The sequence below is a fragment of the Lathyrus oleraceus genome, chromosome 1 (assembly GCF_024323335.1).
Source record: "Lathyrus oleraceus cultivar Zhongwan6 chromosome 1, CAAS_Psat_ZW6_1.0, whole genome shotgun sequence".
In the NCBI taxonomy this organism is placed as follows: Eukaryota; Viridiplantae; Streptophyta; class Magnoliopsida; order Fabales; family Fabaceae; genus Lathyrus; species Lathyrus oleraceus.
In genome coordinates this window covers 377,995,761-378,019,281 of record NC_066579.1, presented here as the reverse complement: position 1 = coordinate 378,019,281, position 23,521 = coordinate 377,995,761, and the positions used below count along the sequence as shown (strand labels likewise).

The 23,521-nt window shown below is 35.1% G+C and overlaps 1 protein-coding gene and 1 long non-coding RNA gene across 2 annotated transcripts; both read left to right on the top strand.

Annotated features, from left to right (window-relative positions):
- The first annotated feature begins 4,633 nt into the window (after positions 1-4,633).
- Positions 4,634-6,740, top strand: LOC127137776 (uncharacterized). The gene is made up of 2 exons (XR_007808719.1): positions 4,634-5,126; positions 6,014-6,740. It is a non-coding gene; the product is annotated as an uncharacterized LOC127137776 (long non-coding RNA).
- Positions 6,741-12,238: 5,498 nt separating this feature from the next.
- Positions 12,239-12,938, top strand: LOC127115783 (ethylene-responsive transcription factor ERF098-like). The gene has a single exon (XM_051047238.1). The coding sequence runs from the start codon at positions 12,450-12,452 to the stop codon at positions 12,819-12,821; it is 372 nt and encodes a 123-aa protein (XP_050903195.1). The 5' UTR covers positions 12,239-12,449; the 3' UTR covers positions 12,822-12,938.
- Positions 12,939-23,521: the final 10,583 nt, after the last annotated feature.

The following is a 23,521-nucleotide window of genomic DNA, read 5'->3' as shown; positions in this document are numbered from 1 at the left end:
AAGGCCTACTGTCTGAATGTCAAACTGGATGTTATGACATTCATCATTGACAGCATACACTGAACAATAGGCAGATTGGTTTTCTGCTACATTTCAGTATGTATCTCAGTCTGTTCTTCAGGAGAACAACAGACCATGGCATAAGGCTCTTTGTGTAAATGTCAAATTGGATATTGTGACATTTATTAATGTAAGCTGATACTGAAGTATGGACTGAGTGGTCCTGTACAGTACAACATTTTGTACAGTCTGTTTTCAGGAAAAACAGACTTAGCATATGGTATATGATGTAGACGTCAAACTGAATGTTGTGACATTCATTCCTGACAGCATATGCTAAATTGTAGGTTGGTTAGTTTTTCTGTTTCAGCAGTTTTCTCAGGCTATTCTTCAGGAAGTCAACAGCTGAGCTAAAATCCAGGAAACTAACAACTAAGCTACAATTAATGAACCTAACAAATAGCCTATTTGTTAGTACCCTAATATGTGGAAATTAGGTTAACTTGATTGACCTTAATTTCAGGAAATACAAGTACAAGGCCCAAGTGCTGCAATATAAAAGAATGGCTATCCTTCATTCAGAACTCGGGGATTTGAGGCGTGAAGATTTTATTTGTCCATCATACTTCACTGCTGTATTTTTGTGTGTGTCTTGTTTTAGGTGTATCTTGTGAGCCAAGCAATTATCACCTAGATGATTGCATTGGACTAGGGTGTTCATTGAGTTGTAAGTGTTGTGTCACTCTAAGCTTTTAAGCGTGAGTGCTGTGTATCTTGATTAAAGCTGTTAAGCACAATCAAGAGTTGTTTGAAGTGTGACTTCACTATAAACTTTAATATAATTAAAGGTTGTAATCATTGAGGTGGTTGAGGGGGAGTGAGTAGGAACTCTGATCTTCGAGTAAGATTGAAATTGCATTGGGTAGGTATTAAGTGATAGGGTTAAACAGTTGGTTTAAGGTCTGAATTAATACTACTAATAGTGGATTTCCTCCCTGGCTTGGTAGCCCCCAGACGTAGGTGTGTGTGACACCGAACTGGGTAAACAATTCCTTGTGTTATTTACTGCACTTACCTTTTAAGTTCTGCATAATTCTTGTCTGCGCAGAATTGGATGTCATAACATCCCGTGTGACATCGAAAGTCTGTTAACTAGAATTTCAAGTTGTCTTATAACAAGATTTACAAACAGGTCTACTCTAGGGGAGTCTTCATGCTAGCCACGCAAGGAGTGCCCCTTGGGGACTAACACTACACAACTTCCAATTCTAAGTTATGTGCTCTCTCTTCTTTTTCCAATGCTAGGGTGTAGAGCTTTATTCATGATACCAAAATCCCAAAGCCCACACATAGATATATATACAAATATAAAAATGCGATAAAGCAAGCATAAAGGAAACCATATACAAATAAAAGAAGAAACAAACAAAGCTAACACACATACGAAAACCCAAATAAACTAGGGTTGACTCGCTTAGGAGATGTTCCTTTCCCCAACAGAGTCACCATCTATCGCACCTCCAAAAATTAGAACATGATGCTCGCGAAGCGCAAGCTTATGCTCGCGGGACAGAGTCACCACCCAACTTTATTTATTCCCAGCGAGGGAAAGGGAAAATATCGATAAAACCTCTAAAAGAAAGGATAAGATATGGTTGCCGCAACCATTATCAAGGTTCAGGAGTCGGTTACTCAAGGGGAAGGTATTAGTATCCCACACGTCCATTGTACTCAACAAGAACCATTTAGTTCGTTTCAATTTGAGTGTTAGCTTATGTTAGTTTCTAATCTTCTACTTATTTCGGTTAGAAAAAAGAGAGAGAAGATAAATGTTTTTAAATTTCTATTAATGAGAAAGGACCTAAAGAGGTTTTTATTATTAGGGGGAAGAAGAAAGGAACTAAACCTAAATTTTTATTAATGGGCCTGACAAGATTTTGTATTCCTGCTTCTACGTATCTCTGTGTGTAATAGACAATTCAAGGCTTACGTAGTTCTGGGTAGAAACTGTTTGTTTGTTGGTCGAGTTTAGCGAAGTTATCTTGTATTAATCAACGAGAAACATTGTTTTACCCAAAACAGATGAGGAATAGACGTATACATCACATTGGATGGATTTACAAATCAACATTCGAAAAAACATCACTTATCTCAACTCAACAATTGGCTCAAAGGTAACTGGTATATCACATGGAGTGAATGGAGGTAGAATATGAATGCATCATGGAGATGAATGGAATGAAGGTAGAATATGAGTGCATCATGGAGATGAATGGGATAAAGTGACCAAAGTCACAGAATTGAATATTTGGAAACAAGTGACTAAAGAAGTATTGTTTGAAACCAAAAAGTGAAAGTGTATTGGAATCCATAAGAGAAATGTGATTTGTACCATAGAGGGAAATAACTTTAACCGATATGTGGACTAGAATGACTGCCACTATAGGGTGATTGGCCAAAAAGGAAGGAATTAAGTGTTTGAGGGTATGACCCAAACAACTCTAGGTAGAAGTGCGGACTTTACGTTAGGCGTCCTAAACGGGTGTGTATGGAATTCCAAAGAAAATGGTATTTCTGATCTCAAAGGAATAGTATGTCACTAGGTGAATGATTTATGATAAAAGGTAGATGATGGATTGTGAAATATATGAATGATGCCCTAAGGAGGAAGAAGAAATAATTAGAAGTATGCTCACCAAGGATTCGCATTCTCGTGCCTACGTATTCTCATCGTGTAATGAGAAAGTCAGAGCAATCGTAGTTCGTGGAACCATGAGAATAGAGAGAGAGATATACAGTGATGAAGAGTATAATTTGTACCAAAAGAATGGTATTAAAAGTTATTTGTCCAAGCAACGGGGACTCACAAGACAAACCCAATTTTAGCGATTAACTGCCACGAAAGAAAGAGAGAGATATTTGTCTAAGTAACGGGGACTCACAAGACAAACGCCACCTCAAGGGATGATTACAATACTGTATAGTACAAGGAATATTGTATCACTGGATGGGGAATAAACAGTTCAAGATCAAAGAAGGATCGGTATCTTGGATCCAAGAAGGAGATAGACTCTGAATCGAGGAGCAAGGTAGGCATTTACCAGTGCATGGGCTAGCAAGACCGCCACTATAGGGTAAAGCCAAAAAGAAAGACTGAATTAAGTGTTTGAGCATAGTCCCAAACAACTCTCGACTAATGAGGTGGACTGTCACTAGATCGTCCTAAAAGGATAGACAAGGAGTCCAAGGAAAAATATGATTGATATAAAAAAGATGGTATTGATAGAACGAATGAAGAATGATTGATTCATAAATAGGATAGCTCGCGAAGAAACTGAGTTCTCCTGCCTACGTATCCTTATAGTGCAATTAGGAAATCAAAGCTTTCGTAGTTCAGCCCACTAGGGTTGAAAACAAGATGATTGGAGGAAAAAGAATGACTGAATGATTGAATTGAAATGATTAGAATGAAGGATGGATTAATAAGAGACTTGACAGTCGATTGATAAGAATCACACTAAAGTCTATGAATAAGGGCGAACACATTGAATATTTGGGGCCTACGCCCCGTACGCAAAGTCGCTCTAGACAAGAATAGGAGAGACTCTGTCTCATCATTCCTTACTATTTAAGGCTCGTAGCGCATGATACTTCTCTTAACTGACAAGTTGTTGGTGAAGAATCTTCATGGTTGATCCTTGTATTGAAGTTGCCTTGTATGAAGAAGACTTGGTAGTTTAATTGATTCGTATTGTACTAAAGTTTATGAATAAGGGCGAATGCTTTGAATATTTAGGGCCTACGTCCCATACGCAAAGTCTCTCTAGACAAGGATAGGAGAAACTCCGTCTCATCATTCCCTATTACTTAAGGCTCGTTTCGTACAATTTGAATTGTATTTACCAAGTGTTGACCTTTGACTTATCTTGTATAATCTGCTGCTTGATGTGACTGAGGATGCCTTGATTGAGAATCTTGACTTGACGCTTCGAGCTCCACAGCTTAGAAAAAGAAGTCTTATTAAGTGACCGAGGGTCTTTTGGTCACTAGTTAGACTGTGAGATTATACAAGTTCAAAGGATTTAATTGATCAAAATTGCTTTTGATCAATTTAATCGGAGGGTTAAGGTTTGATTAGAAAACTAGGTTAGAACCTAATCCAATGGTTAGAGTTAATCAAACTATCCTAAGGGATCATATTAATGTTAAATCTTGATTAAAATTCTATGTTAAATTCTAATTCTAAAGGAGCATGTGATTATATGACTAAAACAACAAAGGAAACCCCTACGGGCAAAATGGTCACTTCACAAGCAATCGACTAAAATCTACCTAGATCCTAAAATTTGATTAAGTCCTAAAATTGATTTTAACCTAAGGTTTAGAACTTTACTAAATTCTAAAAATCAACTAAAATTCAACTAAACCTAATTAAATTCTAATTGCCTAATGGATTTTAACTATGCATTACTCAAGGGCAAAAAATTTAATTCCTAATTAACACCAACATGTTAACTCCTAATATTTCTCAAAACTAAGAACTAATCAAACATTCCATCAAGATTAACAAAACAGAATTAACATTAATCTAGAGTTAGAAATGATTTAATTAAATCTAAAAAAAAGATGTGGGCTTGATCATGAACACAGGCCAGTGTGTGTGAAATAATGAATGGAAGTGCTAATTAAGAAATCACTTGGGCCAAAGGCCCAAGTCTCCAAAACCAAGACCCGGTGCCAGGTATGTGACCCGTGAGCGTCCAAGATTCTAGGTTGACGATGCATCCATGAACTCCTCGGTTTGAAATCTTCACCAATCGTATTCGACCGTGCGAACATCAAGAATTCGCTTCCATGGTTCCATGGAAGAACCACGAACATCGATCAAACTCTGTCCAGCTCCTGCCATGAATCACGAATTTCGTACGCTTATTCCAATGCTTGCAACACGTAGGAGAACGGATAAATGGTCGCGTTTCAACTTGCGTTTCTTCGTCAATCTCGCTGTGTTCCACTTCGTGTTTCGTCAATTCAAAGTTTGACTTGGACAATTCCGACTCTAACCGATGTGAATTTAAAACGCAAGGAGGAGTGAGCACTCACCCTTTCGACGTGGCGGAGAAAAGGTACGAACTCATTCTTCTTCCCACGCTTAGATTTGCTTTCCTCTCTTCTTCTTCTTCTTCACTTCGCTTATTGTTGCATCTTTGTGACTGTGAGCGCCAAGTTGCTGCGTATTGTTGAGCGGTGCGAGGTGTGGATTGAGGCTGAGCTCAACTATTAGAGCTTCTAATGTTGAAGCTCTACAGTTATGGTGATGAGCTTGTGGTGAGGGTGAGAGGGGTTGATGCTCAGAGAGTGCGGCGAGAGAGATGAAACTGATTCAATGAGATTTCTTGCGAAAATGATTGCTTCCCCCAAATGAAGGTGAATCGATGTGATTTATAGAGGTTTGACACCGTAACTAACTCGGGTAGCAGTTAGGGTAGTTTGTTGGAGTTTGTTAGAAATGAGGACTAAATTTTGGGTTAATTTGAAATTGAATTTGAAGCTAATTTGCTTGAAGTCTGGGCCAACTTGAGATAGGCTAGTTTGTTAATTGTGTTGTGCTTCCCGTTAATCAACTAAATCCTATTAGTAAACCGTTAGTAAGCTAATGCGGGCCTAATTGTAATTAATTACCAGTATTGAAGCGGTTTGAATCATGTTATTGCCTTGCCGTGTTAATGTTTTACTGCTGACTGGATTAGTGCTATTTTATGACATTTGATTAATTCTTGGTGTTGTCTTGCCAATATGCTCGCCGCCTTTTCTCTCTTTTCCGCAATTTGTTTGACTAATGAAGATGGCCTTGAATTGATAATTGTTCCTTTTCTATCATGTTGAATTTGGACTGCAAGTAAATGACCTTGTGCATGATTACTTGTTCTAATATAAATGCCGAATTAATTGCTTTTTGGTGAATGAATGTTCTTTTGACTGCTACTTATGATGTGTACTATCGTTGCTGCAGATGGATCAAGCTTATGAAATTTCATGGCCATTGCAGGTTGCTTGTAAGATCATGCTTATGAAATTGCATTACCGTTGGATTTAGGCGAAGAAGCAGTGTTGGAATGCAGGTTGAGTTGGCGGTTTGGTTGCTCTGCAGAATTGGTTTTGTCGGTTTTGTTGTTAAAAAAATCCATTCTATTGGAGACTTTTCGAAGAATGTCATGAGAAGTTCTGTTATATACTGTTATGACAGTTAGTTTGTGAGCTGTTAGACTCGCCGCATTGCAGTATTCGTATATGCTAACCCTTTTTGGATTGTTGGGTTGTGACTTGCAGGATCATGACAGGTTGGAAGTTGTGTTGTTGTTTCTGTTCGCCATTGCGTGGTCACGACGAATTGTGCCGATGGTTTGTGGTTATTCCAGGCTCATTAGTTAGAAGGTGGTGAGGCGAACGGTTAATCAAGTAGTAATTGCATCAACATCTGAACTGACTGGTAGGTTAGGGACATGTTAATAACAGCAGCAGTTGTACTGCTCTTGTTAGCCTGAACTTGTTAATGGTGGCGGGAATCACAATTGTGTTAATTTGTTATAGACGGAGAAGTTTATTTTAGGAATGTGAAGTGTATTAGTTGTGATTGTAATCTGCAAACTGAATTTTACTTTGTCATGAGTTCTTGAACGGAACCGAGGTACATTCGTATGGCAGGTTGGATTTATTATTAAGAAACGTTATTTAACGTATGGCGTTGGATTAAATGTTAGTAAATTGGAACCGTGTGAGATTGTCAAGTTAGGCCATGGTGGAAAATGGAACTAGCTGCCTACTTATTATTCATGTAACACAATTTATATATGGAATAGGGATGTGATTGCAATTGAATTCATGTAGTACTATTTTGGTAAAACGCTTGTAATTTGAAAAATTGAAAAAAAAAATAGAATGAATGTGCTATGGAACTGTCATTAATGAGAATGGTTGTTTGAATTTGTTTGTAGAATTTTGATGGTGGTTTTGGAATATATGTAATATGGCAATGTGAGCTAAGTGGAATTTATAACATAACCTTAGAAATATAATGGATTTGAGATTGTAATTTTGAATGGTTTGGAATGCTTAAATTTTGGATTGAAAGCATTGGTTTATGATTGTAATGGGTGACTATTAGAACATTGAAAGTTGAATGTGTAAATTGAGTTGAACTTGCGAAATGCATGTGAACTAGTGAATGTGACTTGTCCATGGTTGAATCATGATTTGGCCTTAATAATTGTAATGGAAGGTTAGGTTTTGAAATAGATTAAAAATGGATTGAAATTGGTTTTCAAATTGGTTTTGTTTTTGTACATATTTGCTTGATTTTGAAATGAAATGAACATGACTTGACTTGTAAATGGAAAGAACACATTAACATGGTTTATGAACAAAGCCATGACTTGATGAAATAAGGCTAAAGCTTACATGAAACACCAACCATGAATCAACATGCATAACCTCCAACTAGATTGTAAAATAATAGGTTTTAGTTGTTTGGATAAACAAGACCATGAATGCACCAACAATCAATGGACAAAATAACAAGACATTGGGACTAAGATGGATTGAACTCAATATCAATGACTAAATGAAACCACACCAAGATTGGACCATGTACATTGATGATAATGGGTGAAGAGTGGATGAAATTAAGGTTTTGGATGTCACTAGATGGAAAGTCAAGCCACCAAGTCCCTCAGGTTCATTACCTCTTTGATTAGGGTTTTTCTGAGGCTTACTTCCCCAATCAATCCTCTTGAATCAAACCAAATGTTTCAACAACAAATTTCCCAATGTATGAGCCTTTACTAGGGTCTTGATGGCCAATGAAAAGCCTAGAGAAGCCCCAGAGGATCCCTCACCAAACCATCAGGAGTTAGGGTTTTGAAGAACCCTGAAGATTGCTTAGATAGCCTCTTTTTGAATCCACACTTACACTATCAAGTAATTAGGGTTTTAACTTCTTCTATGTTTTGATGGATAGTCAAACCATGCTTTTGAAGTTTGATTTATACCCAAACTCTAGCCTCACAAGCCAAGATTCTTGAGTCCATGGCGATCTACTAATGTATGAATGTTTTTAATGTATGCAACTGATCTCCAAGTCAAGTATTTGGATGAGAAGATAAAAAAGTGAAGGGAAAACTTTGGGGTACAACAGTTATATAAAGGGATTTTTGCTACTTTTTTTAGGGTTCCAAATTTGAGATAGAAAGTGACGACCATAAGCTTTAGAGCACGAATTTGAAAAGCATTGGAACTAAGTTATTTTAGATTAGGTCTTTTGAGATGAACCTGATTGTACTATGTTGTATCATATGAATGTTTGAGATTATTTAAAGGGTTTTATGTTATAATTATTATTTAATTACTCTTATGTTCATTGCTTTTTATGTGTTGACGAGCGCAACAGTTAATCAGAGATGAGTAGGTATTATTGATCGTAAGTCTATCCATTTAAACTAGGATAGTTATTCAACTTAGTAATTAACTAGGAATAAACAATTATAAGTTGTGGCTTTTGAATTAATGAACTTAGAAACACCTGATTTAACTCTGAACTGACCTAAGGAATTAGGGAATTATTGTGTAAATTAGTGAGTTGTACACCAAGTAATTGGATACAGTGGTCACATTAATTTGTCGTGATATTATAGCGTAATTGTTATTCATCTGATACACAGTCATCAACAGTTATAATTAGATGATTCGATATCTAATTGCTTTTGCTTATCGAATTATACTCTGACAATTTTCTTTTCTTGTTTTCGTACCAAATCACTATTGAAAACCCCCAATTGTTTATTTAAATTGCATTGTTATTAACTTGTTAAATATCCTTGTGGAGATGAATTATTTTATTACTTTGATGAGATTAGTACACTTGCTAGTTTAGTCATCAAGGCACGACCAAAGGTTTGCCTGAGGGCTTGATAGAAGTTCCGTCTAAGAGGTTCAATTCCTCACCTAAGGGACTTATGGAATCATCATCCGGTATACATACAACTTTTCCTAAGAGACTTAGATTCCCCAAGGTAATTAACACCTCGCCCGGGGAGCTTAGTATCTCATCGGGAAGGATCAGACAAAGAAATCGTTCCTAAGAGGCATGAACAAAGTCTTGCCCAAGAGACTTGATCACAAATTTTTCCCGAGGGCTTGATAGAAGTCTTGCTCAAGAGGTTCAATGCCTTGCCTGAGGGACTTAGTCTCATCATCCGAGCTATATATAACTTTGCATAAAGACTTAGATTCCTCAGGCTAACTAGCCTCTAGCTCGAGGGGCTTAGATCTCCCAAGATGATTGAAGTCTCTCCTAAGGAATGTATTCTTAAGAAATAAAGGTGCTTGGGATACTCCCTTGAGTATTGATCTAAAATAAATTTGTCCTATACCAAAAGGCCTCGTGCTTGAGGGACTATGCAATGTTATATTTGTAAAAGGACTCTCCTAGTGTGATGATTGTAGGGCGCTTCAAGAGAGGTGACTATAGGATGTCGCCTGATAGGAGGTATCTTCTCGCCCAAAGGTTTTCCCATCGCTCCATCATGGGAAACATGAGATAAGACCTTTCTTGGGAAGAGAGAAGTCATGGTCATTAACTGATCCATGCCCTAATTGGAAATAGGGTTTAAACGGTCCATCATTGACTGATTGGGCGGTGACCTGTCCCATGAGAATCCTAGGCCTAATAGGCCTCTATAAATACCTCTCCCGAAGGGGGAGAAAAGGGGATCTTAAGACATATTGATCACACCCCTTATATGCTTACACCTAGGCATACCACTTAATAATTGAACCTCCCGCCTCACATGAGCATGATCTCTAAACAATCATACAAGGTTTCTCGCTGTCGTGGGCAGTCCCTAACCACCATAAATCGTAATATACCTATTAAGGCATGTGTGTCCCCCTGCTATTGCAGGAGGAACACACATACCTATACTTTTTTTACCAGTACAATATGTATCACAACCATTATATATAGACATGATAACAAACCTTGTAATCATGGATACCCGCCCAAACTCTCTTTGAGTCTGTTTGGAAGAAGTTGGTTGGTTTGCAAAAGTGGTTCCTCTAGGGGGATCTAAAGGAGGTATTAAGGTTTCTTGCGTTAAGTGGGATAATTTGAGTAAAGCTAAAAGGGTAGGAGGTTTAAGGATCAAGGATCTTAGACTAGTTAATCTAGCGTTGTTTAGTAAGTGAAGGTGGAAGATTCTTTAGGATTCATCCTCACTTTTGGGAGATATTTTTAAGTTTATGTACAAGTCTCAAGGGGTTAGTTCTCCTTTGGGAGGCAGAGGATGGGGCCTTCATAAGGTGTCACATTGGTAGAGAGATGTTTCTTTTCTTGGGTCTCTATCAAATCAGGTGTCTGATTGGTTTTCCACCTCCCGTGTGAGGAAGGTTTGGGATGGTCTAAAGGCTAGGTTCTGACATGATGTTTGAGTTGATACTAGTCCTTTTTGTATTTCTTTTGAGATAATCTTCCTGATTTCAAAGCATAAGTCTCATATTGTAGATTCTTTGGGTGTTTGGGAAGGTGATGTTTAGGTTTGAAGATTCAGATGTAGAAAATCTTTGTGAGTTTGGGAGGATGAGGTTTTTCTTACTCTTATCACAAGTATAGTTAGACGTGATAGGGTGGATTTTTGGGTTTGGAATCCGGACCCGATTAAGGGTTTTCAATTGGTTCGACTTTTGGTAGCTTGATGGCTTTTGTAGGGGTCAGGGAAAATAGGTCTGGGAGGGTGGTGAATGGTTTATCTAGGGTTTAGAGGAGTTGGGTGCCATCTAAAGTTGTGGTGTTCTCTTGGAAGATGATTCAAAATGGATTGCCATCTAGGCAAAATCTTCTTAGGCGTCAAGTAATGTCAGGTCCTAGTCTAGAAGGGGCGTTGTGTGTATTGGGCATGTGGAGACCGAATATCATCTATTTGTTTTGTGTGAGGAAGCTTCTTCCATTTGGTATAAGGTTTTTCAATGGGTAAGGAGACCAATGGCTTTGCCTTGCTCAATCATAGCGATTTTTAAGTTGTTCCATGGTTTTTAGTATGAGAAAAAAGACATCATTAGGCTTAAATTCGATCTGGCATTTTGTGGTATGGATTATTTGAAATTTGCGGAACAAAGTTATTTTTACAGGGAAAGCTTGACGGTTAATCATTGGATGTCTACGATAATTAGCTTGGCTTGGAAGTGGATTCCTGCCAATGCTTCGGGTTTCTTTATTTCCCTAGTTGACTGGGAGCAAGACCCTTTCAAATGGCTAGACATTTAAGGGTGTGATGGGTGGTTAGTTGTCCTCCTTTTATTTTGTATAGGTGAAAATGTCTACATTCTTCCAGCTTGCTCTCTCTAGAGTCTGTGGGCCAAGAGATTCAGGATAGTTTTGGCATCGTTTTTGATTGATTTGTATTTTTCTTGTGAGATGGTTAGAGTGTTTTTTATTTATTTTCTATTCAGATTCCTCTCTGAATTTCCGTCAGGATTAGATTGTTGTTTATGAGTATTTCTGGTGCTCTCAGTTTTATTTGTATTCTCTTTAACTTTTTGTTTTTTTTAACATATGAATCCTATTTTACTATTAAAAAAAGTCTCCTTTAAACATCTTGTAATAATTTTAAAATAATTAATTTAAATTGATATAAATTTAAATAATTTTGATAAAAGTTATGTAATAGTATAATTAATTCACAACTGACCACAATCTATAATGTAACATTCACAACAGCCAAAATCGTAAAATATTTGACACGACCTCAATACAATTGTTATTATTTAAAAGAGGAAATTACATTCACCTATCTTAAATATAAATGATAATATTTATGGACTTTTTTGTCACTAAAAGTTTATTATTTTAAAACTATTAATTGTCTTTGTTTAAAACCTTCCATGTACGTCATACTTACATTAGATCCTGCCACATATATTTTTTTTAAACCTACCAATATTTACAAAATGTAAAACGTATTCTTAAAATATTAATTTTAATGTGTTCAAACTCAGGTCTACATCAGATTGAATTGAATTATTAATATCATAATAATCAAACCATTACCAATAATCCGCAGCGAATTCGAATTTGGTTGCGCGATCCCGTAAATAATAATATATAATATCAATGTAATAATTGATACGCGCATTAAAGTTTCCTCCACCTCATATGCACCTAAACGCAAAAACAAAACAAATCCAATTTTCCTGTCTACATATTTCAATTCTCCTTCATTCAAACACATATAAGCCTATAAACAATCCAAGAATCAAATTTATACACCTCCATGACAAGTCAATGCATGCATCCATCTGTTGAAAACAAAAAACATGACACATGATTTCAAGACAGTGGTTACCTATATATAACAAATGTTACAACAAAAATGTTCAAGAAATATCCAAAATAGTAAATGGAAGAGGCACATAAGGGAGGTGAAGAAGTAAAGTACAGGGGTGTGAGGAGAAGGCCATGGGGAAAATATGGAGCAGAGATTAGAGACCCTACAAAGCCAACTGGAAGACAATGGTTAGGAACATTTGACACAGCTGAGGAAGCTGCTAGAGCTTATGATTGTGCTGCCATTCGTTTGAGAGGTGCTCTTGCCATTCTTAATTTTCCTGATGAATACTATTTTCATCTTTCTTCTTTATCGCAGTCATCGTCGTCGTCATCGTCTGCAACTTGCTCTAGAGAGCAAAAGGAAGTAATTGAGTTTGAGTATTTGGATAACAAGGTTTTGGAAGATCTTCTTGGGTCATCTAATGAAGAGAATGATGATTAACATTGATCTATACTCTTTTTCGAGTGACATAATTTTACAAATAATGGTTAATTTATTAGAGAATGAGAGAATTTGTTAACAACAATGTCTGGACTTATAGGTAGACTACATTTTTTCGGAGGCAATATTCTATACTTTTTAAAATTGTTAACAAACTCTTCAAATATTTTAGTCTGAGTTTTTCTCCTTAATTCTTTAGGAGTATTTCAAATATTTCACTATTATTACCAATAATATGTTGAGGGATAAAGATAATGAGTATATAGGCATTAGTGCTATATTTCAAGACGGGTAAGATTTGGCACTACATCAAAAATTTGTCACGATTAAGTTAATAAAATAGAATTTTAAAAAGTATTTCTCATTATTAAATCGTAATTAAATAAGATTTTTATTTTTTAGTTTTCACCACCCGTAATCGTCTCATTAGACCTATTAATTTGGTTTGAGGATGAATTCGGACATCAAGTGGTTTCAACTTCCACTCAATCGCAGTTGTGGAGGATTGAACCGCAATCCTTCTTATCAAGTCCAGTGTTAACCACCTGATGACACTCTGTTATTGCATGTTTTATGTTGGTTGAATAGTGAGAAATTATCATAGTTACGTCGGTTGAATGAGAATAGGAGACCTGAAGTAGTGACTTTAGAGTTAATGTACTGTAGCATCGTATGATTTTATTTACGCCAATTGAATAGGGATATGAGACCTCTAATAGGAATCAGTGAACTATACACCAAGAGATTGAGTATAGTGGTCTTGTTAACTCGTCGTGGAAATATAATGATGCTTGATTTATATAATGCATTAAACATCAAATGGGGGAGAAATAGGGGATTATAGGAAAAACTTGACCATTTTCTCTAAATTATCATAACACTTTTTTTCATATACAAACTTGAAAACCCCCTCAATTGTTAATTTTTATACTTGCACAACTATTGCTTTGTTATATAGCAATCCATGTGGATTCGATACTCTTTTTATTACCGCGACACTATCGGTACACTTGCCGAGAAGTCATCAAGTTTTTAGTGTCGTTGATGAGGGCTATTGATAATTTTAACAAGGAAACACTTGTGCAACGTTTTTAGATTTGGTTTTTATTTTTGGTTTCTCATTATTGTTTAATTACAGTGCTACAGAGCTATTTCTTGTTTGTGTATGTGCAACTCAGGATCAGAAATAGACACCGCCTACTCTAGAAATTGAAAGGACTGCACGTGCCTTCAGGAGAACAGTTAGAGAGGCGAATCTAACTCAAAGAACGTTAGTAAAAGACAATTCACTGATTTATTCGAACTTCGAAGAGGAAATCATCATGGAAGACGTACCACCACCATCCACTATGAGGGACTACTGCAGGCATACCGATACAACACAGGTCTCTCTAGGTTTCATCCCAGCAAATCCAGTAAATTTTAACATCAAATACTTTGTGCTTTCAGATCTTAGAGAAAAGCAATTTGACGGGAACACAACATGTGACCTATGGGAACATCTAGCGTGGTTCTATGAGACATCATCGACGTGTCAACCAAAAGGTATTACAGAGGATCATGTCAAACTGAAATTATTTAGCTTCTCATTAGTGGGGAGGGCTAAGGATTGGCTATTGTGTCTTCCAAACGGAGTAATTGGAACTTGGAAAGAATTGGAAGACAAATTTCTAGAAAGATTCTTCACTACAACATAATTCACGTAGAGAAAGGCTAAAATTACACACTTCGAGCAGTAAGAAACGAAATCTATCTATGATTCTTGGGAGAGGTTTAAATTATTGTTACACATATGTCATAATCACAATATGAGCAGCATGGAACAAATGTAGAGTTTTGTCAAAGATTTACAAATTCAAGCATGAATGCTTTTAGATGCATCCTTCGAAGGTACAATCAAGACACTAACCGAACCACGGGTAAAAGAGATGATAGAGAAAATGAGCCTAAACGAATACAATTTTGGAAATAAAAAGAGACGTTGAAAATGTAGAAACAAAGAGAATATCTCATACATAGTTGACGTTAGAAGGTTACAAAGATATTCTTAAAAAGCTAGAATTGCTGAATCAAAAGTTGAATGTAATACATATAACTCAAGAATCTTCAAATGAGGTATCATTCTTATTTTGTGCTAATTGTGGTGAATAATATTTTGCAGATAATTGTGTTAGAGAACAACTTATAGGAGAAGTAAAAGTTATAACCATAAATCCCAATCAGGGATCACAACAAACGGAAGCGGAAATCAAAATCTCCTCGTTGGAAGATACACTAACTAAATTTATGCTAGTAACACAAAATGAATTCTTGCAGGTTAATAGATTACAAAACATGTTGAACAAAAAGCACGAGGAGTCAATGAAAAGACTGGAAGGGAAAATTTTGAGTCTATCTCAACAAATCACATCACTAGCAAAGGAAAGAGGAGTTTGTGATGCAATATAATTGAGAAATCACACAGTTCCCTTTGTTACAGGTGTGGACAAGCAGAAAACAATTATGGAAAAAAGCAATGAAAAGGATGAGGAAACAAAAACCAAACCTACAGAGGAAGAAGTTTCGAGCGAAACCATTGTAAGGGGAGAGGAACTAGACAAATTCATTGATAAAGACTCACCTTTTAGGAGAACCAAACAAAAAATCATCAATGAACCAACCCCCGACTTACCAGATTACATCAAACCATCTTACCCTTTCATTAAGAAGAAACCAAAGAGAGAAATGGACATGGGGCAGTTTAAAAAGTTCATGGAGATGCTCACAGCATTACAAGTGAATATTCTGTTTTTTGATGCTCTGGAACAAATGTCCGTGTATGCCAAATTCATGAAAGAACTTCTAAATGGTAAATGCAAATTTAAAGATGATGGAAATGTTTCTTCAGCTGAAGAATTTAGCGCAATCATTCAACGCAATCTGCCATCCAAACTAACAGATTCGATTAGATTTATTATTCCTTGCTCTATAGGTTTATTAAAAATTGGTCAGGCACTATGTGACTTAGGGGAGAGTGTCAACTTGATGTCATTGTGTATGATGAATAAATTAAATTGTGTAGAGCCGGAACCTACGAAAATGACTTTGACTCTGGACGACAGATCAATCACATACCCTTGTAGAGTACTAGAGGACGTGTTGGTAAGGGTTGATGATTTACTTTTTCCTGCTGATTTTGTCATATTGGATATGTCTGAAGATGCTGAAATATCATTATTGTTAGGTAGACCCTTCATTGCTAAGAGAAGAGCTTTGATTGGTGTAGAAATATGATAATTGATTCTCAGGTTTAATAAAGAGCATGTAGTATTTAATCTGTTCGAGGCCATGAAACACACTCATGAAGATTTAAAATTTTACCAAATTGATTTAATTGACGAATTGATAGATAATATCTTGAAAGGAAAAGTTCCTTCCTCTCCAATTGAGAAATTATTAGTACAATCTATTGAAAAAATAGGTGAAGACGAAGATAATGTCGAGGTAAATGAGTTGGTTCTACAATTGCAAGCAGCATAACTGGTGCGTGCTAATAAAATATTTGAAGAATTAGGAGGCAATAGTAAGGAGAAACCAACGAATCCTGAATTAAAAGAGCTTCTAAACATTTAAAATATGTCTTTTTTAGTCAGGTAAATATGCACCCAACAATAATCAATAACACATTATCAAATAACGAAGGAGAAAAGTTGTTAGGAGTGCTAAGAGAAATAAAATACGCATTGAGATGAAAGGTATCAGACCTGACAGGGGTTAATCTAGCATATTGCATGCATAAAATCAAGCTAAGGGAAGAATTCAAGTCGATCGTGCAACCTCAACGGTGATTAAATCCAACAATGAAAAAAGTGGTAAGAAAAGAAGTCCTTAAATTGCTTAAGGCATGTATGGTTTATCCTATTTCTGATAGTTCTTGGGTAAGCTCGATCCATGTTGTTCCAAAAAAAAGGAGGTACCACCGTTATACGTAATGAGAAAATGAACTAATCCCAACCCGTATTGTTACAGGATGGAGAACATGTATTGATTATCGCAGGTTAAACCTCACTGCAGGAAAGGACATCGCCACATGCACCCTGTTGTGGCAATCTGCCTCAAGACGCCTTGTCTCCCACAAATGTTCCCTTGTATCCAATTCCTTGCTTCCTAAGTATATGGAATGATATGAAGGAGCTGATTCAATTATTGGGCTTGATTTGATTTCCTTATTTTTGACCCATGATCCAAGACATCACAAGAAACTCTAGTGAAGGTTTATAAATAGACCCTACTGAAGATTGAGAAAGGAGTTAAAAATTATTTTAAAAACTCAAGATAGAGTATAATATTATGAGGTTGGTGGAGATAAAGGAGAGTTCTTCTTCTTACCATTTCCTGTACCAGCTGTTGAGCCCTGGCGCGACTGGAGTCATCTCTTGTTGATTATCCATCTCAATAAGTCTTCACGTTACTCTTAGGTTTACATTTCTTCTTCAATGTTTGTATAAGAATGTATCTTTTTATAACCATGTTTGTAGTTTGTACTCGACTCATCATGAGTTAAACCTTTTGTATGTTGAGCAATGGGAAGTTAATGTTATGATGTTTTTATTTTAAGTAATGTGTTTTTTAGTGCCTTATTTTATTATGTGCTAACTTGCTTACAAATATGATTCTTTGAATGATCAACTTAAAAAAAGACATTAGCTTGTTGTTGTGAGAGATCCAACAACAAGTGGAATCCATAATAAAAGTACTTGAAAAGAGTAAAATAGAGATACTCACTTGATTGGTTTACTTAGAGATAAGGAACTACAACTATAAGGGATTTCAGAATATAATAGATGTATTTTAGGGTTATAAGTGTGACTTAGAGATTTGTTCCCTTGCCCTAGTAGCGCATGCTTTGATGTTATAGAAATACACCTCTAGATCATTCTGGCCTTTCATGGTCGACACTACACATCATGAATACATAGTAACTTCAATAACATTAATGAACCTTGGCTCAACATGCACTCTCTGATATCATTTAACTTTCACTTTACATTAATTAGCTTTGCATAAAAGGAGAAAAGTGAACTTGTGACATTCATATATTATAGTTATATCTGCTTATGCTTAAGTTAAAAAGATGGTTTATTGTAAAATAAACCTAAGTAACATTCACTTCATGTCAGTACGATATCCTTACTTTTTATCACTTGCTACTTCTAAATATACATGTATGCTTGCACGTGACACATTTTCAAGCAACAATCACCGACTAAAATATGAAATAGAGCTTGTGACCTGCCAAAATCCACTAATTATTAAAAAGTTTGCACAATTTCAGGATACGGGGACAAACACAATTGAACAAAAAGATGTGTTTTTAGGACCTCCCTTATTAGAAGGATAACTTATTGTGAAATATTTTTGATGTTATGCATATTGAGAAGAATTTTTTTGATAATGTATTTAACATAATGATAATGATGGATGTACAAGGAAAATCAAAACATAATAAGGAGGCTAGAAAGGAATTAGAATAGTTGTGTGATAGAAAACACTTGGAGTTGAAGTCGCAACTAAATGGAAAATTGTTAAAACCCATGGATAATTACACTCTAACTCCCCCATGAAGCTAAATTAGATTTTCTATGGTAAAATGAGTTGAGAATACTTGATGATTATTCTTCTAACTTAGAAATGTGTGTTGATGCCAAAAAAATAGAAGTTGCTTGCAATGAAAAGTCGTGATTGTCACGTTTTCATTGAACGATTGCTTCCGATTGGACCTAAGACAATATCTGACGGTTATTATTATTTCATATCTCATATTGAATCTAAGACGACGTTTGATGGTTACTTTCTATGCAAGAAGAACTCATTTAATCTAAATGCACTGACATTTGAGGTCTTGTCCCACGTCCATCTGATATAACTGTCATTGGCACTAAATGGGTGTTTAGAACAAATTTGATAAAAATGAAATAATTACTAGAAATAAATCTAGCATAGTGGCAAAAGGGTATAGTTAAGCTAAAGGAATAGACTATGAGAAGACTTATGCTCCTATAGCTCGTCTCGAAGTTATTAGACTCCTTTTGGCATTCACCTGCTGCTTGAGTTTTAAATTGAATCAAATGGATGTTAAATATGTTTTTCTTAATGGCTATATAAACAAATAAGTGTATGTCTCTCAAACTCTTGGTTTTAAGGATCACGAGAATGCGGACTATGTTTTTAAACTAAAAAGAGCCCTATATGTTCTCAAACAAGCTTTAATCAAACAATGATTTAATCGTGATAAAGTGGACACAACTTTGTTTATTAGATGCAAAGATAAGCATATTCTTTTAATTCAAAATCACGTCGATGATATTATATTTGGGTATACTAATGAATCCCTTTGCAAGAAATTTTCTAGTTTTATGGAGGATGAATTTGAGATGTCTTTAATGGGAGAGCTTACCTATTTCCTTGGATTGCCAATCAAGAAACCAAAAGATGGAACTTTCATAAGCCAAAAAAGTACTGCATGGAGCTTCTTAAGAAGTTCAATATGAAAAATTCGAAAACCATCTTAACCCACATTGCATCAAATGTGTTGATAGACAAAGATGAGAGTAAAGTAGAGATCTACATTACCAAATATTAAGGTATAATAGGATCCTTACTATATTTATCTGCGAGCAAGCCAAATATTATGTTAGGTGTGTGTATGTGTGATAGATTTCAGGCGTTTCACAGGGAATCCCATTTTAAGATCGTAAAAAGAATTTTGAGGTATCTTAACGGAGCCTCGCATCACGATCTTTGGATTCCGAAAGAAAGCGAATGTATCTTTGTAGGTTTTTATGATTCTGATTTTGTCGGTTGCAAGACAGATAAGAAAAGTACTAGTGGGAATTGCCATATGGTTAGGAACCATTTAGTTTCTTGGCACAGTAAGAAGAAACATAGAGATACTCTTTCTACCACCGAGGTTGAATATGTATTCACTGGTAATTTTTATGCACAAGTTTTATGGCTAAAGCATCAATTATTGGATTATGATTTAAAAGTAGGTTGTGTTCTAATCAAATGCGACAACACTAGTGCAATAAGAGTAACTAAAAGTCTCGTACTTCATTCACATGCTAAACATATTAGGTCAAGAAATATTTCCTTAGGGGTCATGTTAAAAAATGGTATGTTATTTTTGGACATGTGGATACGAAAAATCAACTTGCTGATATCTTTACAAAATTGTTATCCTCCTATCCTTTTCACAAAATACGTAGGGAATTGAGAATCCTAAATTCATCGTGCTTTAAATAGGTATGGTTTCCTATTTTCATTTCATTTTCTATATGTTTATGTTGTATACTAACATTCTCTTGTTGCAACTTATTCTAACAAAAGTTATTGGTAAGCTTCTAGAACTCTATAATTCTCTTATATCATTGTTTGTATTTTGTTCTTATATGTTCATTCACTTACTTCTTACATTTCTTATCATTGTTTGTATTTTATTCTTGTATGTTGTTTTGATTGTTCATCAGTTAAAATTTAAAATCTTTTTAAATGTGCACTGATTAATTATGTGCATTTGATCATTATTATGTTGATTCGTGTATTATTTAAATCTGCCATTCATATCAATTTTGATCAGTTTTGTATTCGAACTTTGATGTTGCATATTCTTCTTAGATACTTCTAGCTCATGAGTTTCTCTGGAATATCATTTGTATTGCTGTTTTTTTTCCTTCCATTTTGGCTCATTCACATATATCTCCTTTTCATCTTATCAATGGGGGAGAAGTTGTAATGTGAGTCTAGATTTGTTTTATGTTTTATGTTGTTGTGTATCATGCAATGTTTCAGGGGGAGCACAAGAAATTGAAGGAAAACATTGATAATGTTTTTATTTTGCTTAAAGTCGATTAAATTCCAAGTGAAAGATTGGAAGCATAAAAAAAGGGGAGGCATTTATATGATTTTTTTCTTGTCCCATAAGATTTACTTTGAATTTAGTTTTATAATTAAGTCCCCTCTTTAATTGCTCGTCTTTAAAGATCGAGTTTTTTATCAGTGTTTTAGCATGCATAATTCAAATTATTCGTGTTTGAGGATGAACATTATGCTTTAAGTCAATTTGTCGAGTTTTTGGAACAAGAACCATAATTGAGATTGATCAAATTCATGCCACAGATAGAATTTTAAAACATCTTTGTAAACTTGAGTTTTTAATATTTTAGATGGAATCACACATTCCCCTTAGTCGAATCAAATAAGATAGAAAGTAATCAGGGCATTTGAAAGCTTGTGAGTTGAATCACAACTTGCTCCTGATTCAAATCATACACTCTGTAAGTCGAATCAAAATTTGTGCATGATTCGAATCACATAACCTTCTTCAGCCTCTTCCAAGTTTGAGTTGAATCACTGCCAAGCCATGACTCGAATCATAACCTGTGTGAGTCGAATCATGCTTTATTCTTAACTCGAATCATAGGAAAATAGGTATCTCTTTAAGTGTAGATCTTATTCCATATTACTTTTATAACTTAACTAAAATCACTAAGTGCTTTTGACTCAAACCAAACGTGATTTTTTCATTAATTTGTGTGTTTCATCTCCAGCACCTATAAATCATTCTCATCTCTCAAGCCTTTCATAATGTTAGGAAACACATTCCTTCATTGATGATTTAAAAACTCACAAACCACTTGTTCTTACATTTTCAAAAGAGTTTTGAATCTTTCTTGAACACTTGAAAACTATTTATTTAATCTTATATCACAATCTTTTTCCATTGTTGTATAGATTTGAATATCATATTTGAATATTTGTGATTGATTGAGGATATTAGATTTTTGATTTAACGTTTTCTATGAAGATTTGTTCATATTTCAGAGGCTTGCAAGAGTGTGCGATATTGTGACTGATTGTGATATTTCCAATGGAAAAGAAGAAGGTTCTACTCTCCAGATTGACCTTAGTAGTACTCTGTGAATGTATACAGATAGGTAGAAGTTATTGTTGATCTTCAGACAGACCAACGCTCAAGATACAGGAAAAAATATATGGAAGTTTATGTATACAAAGAATTAGGAACAGGTTGTTAGGGCTAGAAAATTCAAGAAATGATATCGAGTAAAGACTTCACATACAGTTCATGTCGTGGAGTTGTGTACAAGTCAAGATCCATAATAAAAGAAATTTTATTTTTAGCATTTATTTGAGGACTAGTGATTGTATGAGCTCTTGTAATATTGTTGCCAATCATAGTAAAAATCCTACAAATTTTCAATGGGCAATCATTGGATAGTGGATTAAGCACAAAGCTAGGAAAAACGTGCCAAACAACTATAAATCCTGGTGTAATCTCTTTTATATCTCACACATTAATTTAATTTTGTATTTGATCGCATGATTATGTTGCTTCTATTGCTTTCTGAAATTACATGTTGTTAGGTTTATCTGCTAATGGTGATTTGTTGCATTAGTTGTAGGTTTTGTTAGAATCGTTAGTTCGACCTTGTCTTAGTATGGATTAAGTCTGAAGACTGTGATATTATAATCTTGTTCGTGATTGAAAATCATTCAATAACACATCTAGTGGAATTTAACGATTTTATAATTCGACTAATTTGTACTTTGGTGTAATTCAGTACTTCAATTTGATATATCATAAACTCATTAAGTACATTTGTGAATCTCTTAATAGACTCATAATCTCTTTTACGCAAAATTTGCTTCTGCCATGCAAAATAAGCTTTGTTTTTTAAACCTTTTCAAACGAATTTTATAAGTTTGGGAGGTCTATTCACCTCCCTACTCTAGATCATTATTAGTCCATATTCTCATCCAATAATTGGCCTCAGAGATGGTCTTTTAATTAGGTCTAAGTGACTCAAAAGTTTTGAAATATGAGTGACGATGATCCTTTAGGAGCGTATAATAGAGAACCATTTTTTAAAGACGAAAACTATGCTTATTGGAAAATAACGTGTATGTTCACATATTGTCAATTGACAATATTCTATGGGTAGAAACCATCGACATACTTTTTAACCCTAAAAACAAAGTCGATGATTCTATTAAACTCCCAAAAGATTGGACTGACGATGAAAGCAAAAAGGCTTCATATGATTTGAAGGCGAGGAATATACTTATATATGCATAAAGCGCTAAAGTATATTACTCTATCTCACATCATAAGAGTGCAAAAACTATGTGGAACACCCTTCAAACCCTTTATGAAGGTACTGAAGACGTTAAAGATTCTAAAGTAAATATGTTGATAGAGTAGTATGAACTTTTTTGTATGGAACTCGAAGAATCAGTTGAATCCTTGCAAACTCTTTTTTTTTTTCATTTAATAAAAAAACTAGACAATTTGGGAAAGACCGTTTATAACAAAGACCGTGCTAACAAATTCTGAGACAATTTGGGAAAGATCATTTATAACCAAGTCTCAACAAACATCACAATAAAAAAGATAAAGAGTTTTACAAGATGAATGGAAAATATGCTAAAGGCAATAAAGCCTATATCTCTTGGGAAGAAGAATATGAGAGCTCTTCTTCATATTCTGGTTAAAGATCTGATGATGAATGTGATAACCTATGCTTAATGGTACACAAGAAAACTGAAGACTCCAAGATATATATACTTTTGATCCTGAAGTTAAACCATCTTCTAAGCAGTTTTCTAAAGATTTTAGTGAAATGCATGCAGATGCTCTAGAT